Source organism: Limanda limanda, chromosome 14 (assembly GCF_963576545.1).
Source record: "Limanda limanda chromosome 14, fLimLim1.1, whole genome shotgun sequence".
NCBI classification, from domain to species: Eukaryota; Metazoa; Chordata; class Actinopteri; order Pleuronectiformes; family Pleuronectidae; genus Limanda; species Limanda limanda.
Window position 1 is genome coordinate 19,193,869 of NC_083649.1, and position 7,537 is coordinate 19,201,405.

Here is a 7,537-nt window from a genome sequence, read left to right on the forward strand (position 1 = left end):
TGTATCAAAGCCTTATAAATAAAACTGTATCTTAGAGGTGACTAGCAGTGAATATGGTTCAGATAGTTTTATTTGTATGCGATCATACTATGGCATATTATTTCAAAGTGATGAAACTCTCCTCTGAAAAAGCTGAATGTGGGATTTTTGACCTGCGGCCAGAGCCTGCAGGCTGTGACATGAATTTGATCGGTGCTATAGGCAGGAAAGATTATCCGAGCAGATGTCGTTTCCCCTCTATTGAAGTAGTAGGGCCAATAATAAACACACGCACACACACACAGACTAATCTGAGATAGGCTGGTAGCCCTTGCGCGTCCCTTTCTCTCTCCTCTCTTTTTTCTCTCTCGGGCAGACAGTCGCTGTTCCAGTCACACCAAAGTCAAGTTTTTTTTCTCTCTCTTCCACTCTGCATTTTGCGCAGTTCTGCTTTGATCGTTTCATGTGACTACACACTTCAGACTCAGTCCACGGTGCGAGATGCTGCTCAGCTTCAGCCTCCAGATGGACACTCAAGGGGCGAAGAGGAGACAGCATGGGGAATGGCATGTAGTTTGCCGTTTTGCGCTGCTCACTTGCTTCTTGGACGCGGTTCTGGGACAGATTCGTTACTCCATCCCAGAGGAACTGGAGCATGGCGCGTTTGTTGGCAACATCGCAGAGGACTTGGGCTTGGATTTGGACAAGCTGTCCGCTCGCAGATTCCGAATAGTCTCCGGTGCCAAGAAGCAATACGTGGAGGTGAATTTAGAAAATGGAGTTTTGTTCGTCAACGAAAGAATCGACCGAGAAGAACTATGTGAGCAGAGTTTGTCCTGTTCCTTCCACTTGCAAGTGGTCATAGAAAACCCTCTGGAGCTCTACAGGGTGGAGATGGAGATCTTGGACGTTAATGATAACTCCCCCAGTTTCCCGTGGACCGAGTTCAATCTGGACATCTCGGAGTCCGCTGCGCCCGGGTCCCGCTTCCCACTCGAGAGCGCACAGGACTTGGACATCGGTGCCAACGCGCTCCGCACCTATTTGCTGAGCGTGAATGAGCATTTCCTATTGGACATACAGACGCGCAGTGATGGCAGTAAATTTGCAGAACTGGTCCTGCAAAGCCCGCTGGACAGAGAGCAGCAGAGCGCGCATCAAATGGTCCTGACAGCAGTGGACGGCGGCGCGCCGGAGAGATCCGGCACTGCGCAAATTGACATCACCGTCCTGGACGCGAATGATAACGCGCCTGTGTTTGACCAGTCGTTCTACAGGGTCCGCCTGGCCGAGAACGCACCCAAAGGCACAGTTGTCATAAAGCTCAACGCGTCCGACCTGGACGAGGGTCCCAACGCTGACATCACCTATTCGTTCAGTGGCCACGCTCCCATCAAAGTGCGCCAGCTCTTCAGCGTGGACTCGCGCACGGGAGAAATCAAAGTCAAAGGAGTGATAGATTACGAAAAGGCCAGGATGCATGAGATTTACGTCCAGGCTAAAGATAAAGGGCCCTCCGCGGTGGCGGTTCACTGCAAAGTGCTGGTGAACATCCTGGATAAGAACGACAACCTCCCAGAGGTGATCCTGACGTCTGTCTCCACACCTGTGCAGGAGGACGCGCCCCCGGGGACAGTGATCGCCGTCATCAGCGTGATGGACAAAGACTCGGGTGAAAATGGAAATGTGGACTGTGAGATTCCCAATCAGGTCCCATTTCAGCTGCACTCCTCCTTCAAGAACTACTACACACTAGTGACAAGTGATTTTCTGGACAGAGAGTCGGTGGAAGAGTTTAACATCACCCTCACCGCCCGGGACATGGGCTCTCCACCTCTGTTCACTCGCAAAACTATTCTGGTGCAGGTGTCTGATGTGAATGATAACGCACCTCAGTTCAAACAGCCTTCGTATACTGTGTATCTGACTGAGAATAACGCGCCGGGCGCATCCATCTGCTCTGTGGCCGCACAGGATCCAGATTCTGGTCAAAATGCGTATCTCTCTTACTCTATTCTGGAAGGGGACATACAGGGGATGGCGGTGTCCACATATGTGTCCGTGAACTCCGACAACGGGAACATTTACGCGCTGCGATCCTTTGACCACGAGCAACTTAAAAACTTTCAGATCACAGTTCAGGCGCAGGACGCAGGGTTCCCACCTCTGAGCAGCAATGTCTCAGTGAACGTCTTTATTTTGGATCAAAACGACAATCTGCCTGTGATTGTGGCACCGCTGGGGCCAAATGGCACAGCATCCGAAGAAGTGGTGCCCAGATCTGTTGACCCGGGTTACCTCGTCACCAAGATCAGAGCAGCGGACGCAGACGCGGGCCAGAACGCGCGTCTTTTCTACCAGATGCTCCAGGCGACAGACCCGAGCTTGTTCAGCGTTGCTCTGTACACAGGCGAGATCAGGACGATACGGCCGCTGATGGAGAAAGACCCCACCAGGCACAGACTGGTCATTCTGGTGAAGGACAATGGTCAGCCGGCCCTCTCGGCCACAGTTTCCATCATCCTGTCAGTAGTTGACAGGCTGCCAGATTCGCGACCCGATTTGGATGACCTGTCACTAATCCCCCATCACAGCTCCCACTTCTCCCTGTACTTAATCGTGTCTCTGGGCGCAATCTCCTTCACATTTCTCGTGGCTATTATTGTCCTGGTTGCAGTGCGCAGGCTGAAGGGCAGGCCCTCCGACAGAGAGTCCAACTTCTCCTCCATCCCTGACTGCTGCTGCTGCTGCTGCTCCCGCTCGGAGACATCCACCACCACGGAAGTGTTCAAAAAGACCAACTTTAACGTTCGCATGTCCTCCGGCGCTTCCGGCTGCGCAGAGGCCAACAGCAACGGCGCGCTGCCGCAGGTCTACTGCTACAAAATGTGTCTCACCCCGGAATCGTCCAAAAGCGACTTTATGTTCCTCAAGCCATGCAGTCCGGTGATGTCAGTGCAACAGAACAATGCCAAGAGCACGGACTATCTGACCTCTGGCTGGAGCGCACTGGACCGTAATGAGCTGACCAACAACAGAGCAGCAACCCCGAACGAGGTAATACACAGGAGTGGAACGCAAACAGAAGCACATTATATAACCAAAGTTCATTTTCCTCTTATCATCTACTTTAATAATTATACACAATCAAAAATCACCAGCTCATTCCTATAGTAGTCCTGCTCTCACTTAAGGTAGAAATTAAATGCTCACTATAGGGGCAAATGCCCCAATATACACATTTATTTCAATTTGATTTACATATAGTACCAAATCACAATACACTTTATATAAATGCAGAAACTGAGCAGTTCCCATATCAAGTGAACACTGTGGAGAGAGGAAACACCATATTAGAAGAAACCTCTAGCAGAACCAGACTCAATCTGTGCTGCCCTCTGCCTCGACCGGTTGGGGGGCGAGAGGTGGGTGGAAAGGTGGGTTTGAGAGACCAGAAACAGTTAGGCGTCCCATTTAACTTTTGTCAGACTGATGGTTTATAATGAAAACAATACGAGTGGTCTTTGTAAAGGCCACTCTTCCACTCTTTTTTGTGGCCAACTCTGCAATCATTTGTTGTTCATTTGTTTTGTATGAAGGGATAGACGGTCAAATGTGTGTGAAGAATAATCAGATGAATATCACAGGCAGGATATTACAACACGGGCTTTTTTTCCGTGTCCACAATCAACCTCAGTCCCATTTTGTAGCATCATACCCTGCAGGCTGGGCAGATTATCACAGTGTGTCAGGTTGTGTGACATTGACATAGCAGGTGCCTCTGGGATAAAAAAAAAAAAGAGATAAAGATTTTTATCACAGGCCTAAAGCAGTTTCTTGATCTTTAACTCTGCTATATAGTATCCATCCATGCTCTAGTATTCATCCATTTAAAAATTCACATTTGACATATTAACGAAACTCGTTTTGTGTGTTTGACTTAATCTTCTCAGCCAGTACAACCTAACATTAGACAGCTTTTACATTGTTTAATTTGTCAATGTCAATGAAGTGTCAACCTGCCAAATGTTTTAATTACAGAACTCATGTTTTCCCTCCTCATGTTTTTCCACCTGCTTCACAAAAAAAGAGTCTTTCTATAATTGCTTTCTGTGGAACTTATTCACTCAATAACTTGCAATTCATTTTGTTTTTCGTCTTTCATTTGCAGCTGAAGTATTCGAACAAGGACTGGACATTGACCAAGAACCAACGCAACTCAGCTTACAAGAGGTGAGCACCTACAGTTCAGCCAGTCACCGATGCCCAGATGCAAACACATTACAGACTACTTATTTACCCTCGTTATCTTTCCAGGTATAGTTCAGCAAATATGGAGGGTACTCTTTCACGCCAGCAAAAATACGATGCTGACGGGTTCTCCTGCTCCGTATCGCCGCAGTACTGGACCTGGGGAAACCATATGAAAGGTAAGTGGTGGCAAGCGCTCAATCTGGGCCCATTATTGTTCACATGAAAGAGGAGATGAAAGTCGTCTGTGTGCCTGTGCTTAAGGATTTAGTCTGAAATATAAAACGGTAAACCGAAAAGCAGATAAAACCATGCCCCGAAATTGGGGGGATTTTAATGCATCAACATGAGGATTAGTTAAGCCCCTGCAAGAGGGTTTTTATTTAGCTTTTTTTTTGTGAAAAGGCTGAAATGAAGACGATGCCTTTAAAACCACCTTATTCAGATCGAGTATACTGTATGCAAATATGAGCTCTTTGCAGAAATAATCCTCTGATAAAAAATACGAAAAACACTGTAATTTATGTGCATTTTACAGACTGCAAGATTTCACTCCAGGAGGAGGCAGTGCCAAACTACTCATGGACTCCCAAGTACACCCAGCCTCATTCGGACCAACCTGACTACCAGCACAACGTGTACATCCCTGGCACCACGTCCGGCACCCTCAAGCTGCCCCCCAGAGGCGACCTGGACATGTACAACACCTTCTCCACGTTTGGGAAGAAAAAGAGATTCATCTCAAACTATGAACAATCTTTCGACCAGGATGACGGTCTTATAAGCAATCCCATCTTTAAATGATGCACTCTGCTGTGTGTTCCGCGTGCAACACATATCCCATAAAACAAGTTTGAATACTAAGCACAAATGTGGAGGCGGACAGACTGTACTTCTCCTTTCCCCCATGTTGAATTCAATACCGCTCCTAGCAACAAGTATTATACTTAAATAAAATAGGTCTATTCCGCGAGCAAAGACGGACTGAAGAGCAATGTGGGCAGTGAAGTGGAGCTCTCGGAGAAAGTTTATTTTTTTCTTCCCCAGCAGCAGCAGTGACCTCGGGTAAATGTGATTTGATCCGTTTGGAAGCTGCTGCTTCTCAGTGAGGGGAATGGTGAATGTTTCTCTCAAATAAAGGGTTCATAATTTTTAGCCTAAAACACAAAGGTTATGCATATACCAGTTACTGTTATGTAGAGATGCCTTTGTGTTGTGTAGGGACAGCAGTACTGAGTATACGATGCCGAGCGTCAGTCGTGAAACAACTATGCTAGCAATTAAGTTTATATATTTTTTGGCCTTCAGAGTAGATGTTTCTATCAAGAAATATGTTATTAACGAAAGAGAGAAGAAAAAAATCATTCACTTAACAAAACAGAATCTTTGTTGCCACTGTTATCCATGAGCAGATCAAGCTGTGCTACAGGTGGAGGCGTCTCATCAGTTCATTTTCAATCATCATCATGCCTGGCTGCATTCACTGACATTAATAAATGTGAATGCAATCCAGGCAAAATACAAAAATGATCTCAAAGGAATTGAAAAGACAAGAAAAGTAAAGGAATATTGCTGTTGTAGAAATGTATAAATTGTAGGAAACATACAACAACAAATGCATTGAAGATATATATTTAACATTTAAATAAGTGGTGTAATGCAACCTGTACATCTTGGTTCCTTTAGGGAATAGTGATCGGACTGATTTAGTTTGATGCATCAGGTTGAATCGTTGATCGATGCTGTGTGTGTTGGTGTGTGAGTGTGTGTGATAGAGTGTGTGAATGGATGTGTGTGTGTTGCTTGTCATGTTCGAAACAACACACCTCTTCGCCCATCTGATTTATTGATCAACATTTCAAAAACACATGCCAGATTTTTGTCTATCAGCGTGGTGTGATTTGTACACCTGACCACAAAGTTAATCCAATAATTACTCTGTGTAAATAGTTCAAATATGAATAAAATCTATCCTCGAGTCTTTTTGTGTATAGATGTTTTGTGTCTGTTCTCAAATCATTCAGTCATTTGGAAACACAGCCAAACTTTTACCCTTGTTGTTCTGAATCAACTGCTGGAGGGATAGAGTCTTCAAGGTCACATGAACTAGAACCTTCACCAACAGTCCCTTTATGAAACCACATGTAAGCCAAATTTGTAATTGATCTGCACCAAATGGCTCACACAGATAAATAGCAGTCCCCTCAACTTGCCAGATTTTTACATCAAGATCCATGAATTCATCTCTTAGAGATCAATGAAAGTGTAGAAAACTGTCCAAAGTTAAAGAAAAATCCTAGATCCACCCCATATCTGGAGCAACAGCAAAATATAGAAGCTTCTTCCCTGAATCGATATCCCATCCAGGTTTTGTGGAAATGTGTCCAGGAGTTTTTGCGTAATCGTATTAATTTACATCCAAAGGACTGGCCTGAAAATATAACCTCCTTGGTTTTTAAACTTTTCCCGCTCGCTAGCATCCCACAGATTTTTAAGATCAAACAGATGATTCAAACATTAAGAATAATGAGGAAAATGTGGCAGGAGCACTAATATCTTTCTGGCTTTCAGAAAACACGCGTACATAAAAGAACTATCTGCAAATTAATTTTGTGCACCGATGCTGACATTGAGATCTGACTCCGCAGGGGTCAGAGGCGTTAGGCCCCATCACCCTGGCAGGATAGAATCAGGCAGATTAATAGATCAATAATCCCTCCTTCTTGGTCTAGAAATTGAAAGCAAGAGACATGCATACCCTCACGACATCGCATGGACACCAGGGTATATGCAGCTTATGATAGAGAAGAGGTTGTTAAAACCACTGGTTTATGACATAAGGCTCAACTCGTCATTTAACCTCTATTCGTTAATTTCTGCTCAGTAAACTCAGGGTTTTAAACTACTGCTGAGGAGATTATCCCCAAGATCCGTCACCTCGATCTGATTAATTGCAGACCACTGGGTTAATCTTGGGCTTGGGCCCGGCTGCTCCAGTGAACTACTTCATACTGAAAGAACTGAGCGCCAGCAGCCAGTCTAAGATTTATTTCCACCTCTCTGACGAGCGGGCTGGATGGATACAGTCAAAGTCATTTCTCTGTCATTTTTTAGAGACAACCAGGAATTAATAAACAAATCCAGATATACCCACAGCCATATCCTGCCAATAATTACAGATAATCATGCCAAGACTTATCTTTGACTGTATCACAAGCGGTACCAGGAATAGCCAGGCTTAGCAGCCATACAGTGTCCCTTGTGCTGTGGGTGCAGAGGCACAGCATATGTCCTGAGTCTGTGCCAT

The 7,537-nt window shown here is 45.4% G+C and overlaps 1 protein-coding gene across 1 annotated transcript; it reads left to right on the forward strand.

Annotated features, from left to right (window-relative positions):
* Nucleotides 1-504: 504 nt before the first annotated feature.
* On the forward strand, nt 505-5,034 carry LOC133019535 (protocadherin-10-like). Its single transcript, XM_061086053.1, has 4 exons — nt 505-3,036; nt 4,151-4,212; nt 4,297-4,409; nt 4,769-5,034. The coding sequence occupies exons 1-4, from the start codon at nt 505-507 to the stop codon at nt 5,032-5,034; spliced, it is 2,973 nt and encodes a 990-aa protein (XP_060942036.1).
* Nucleotides 5,035-7,537: the final 2,503 nt, after the last annotated feature.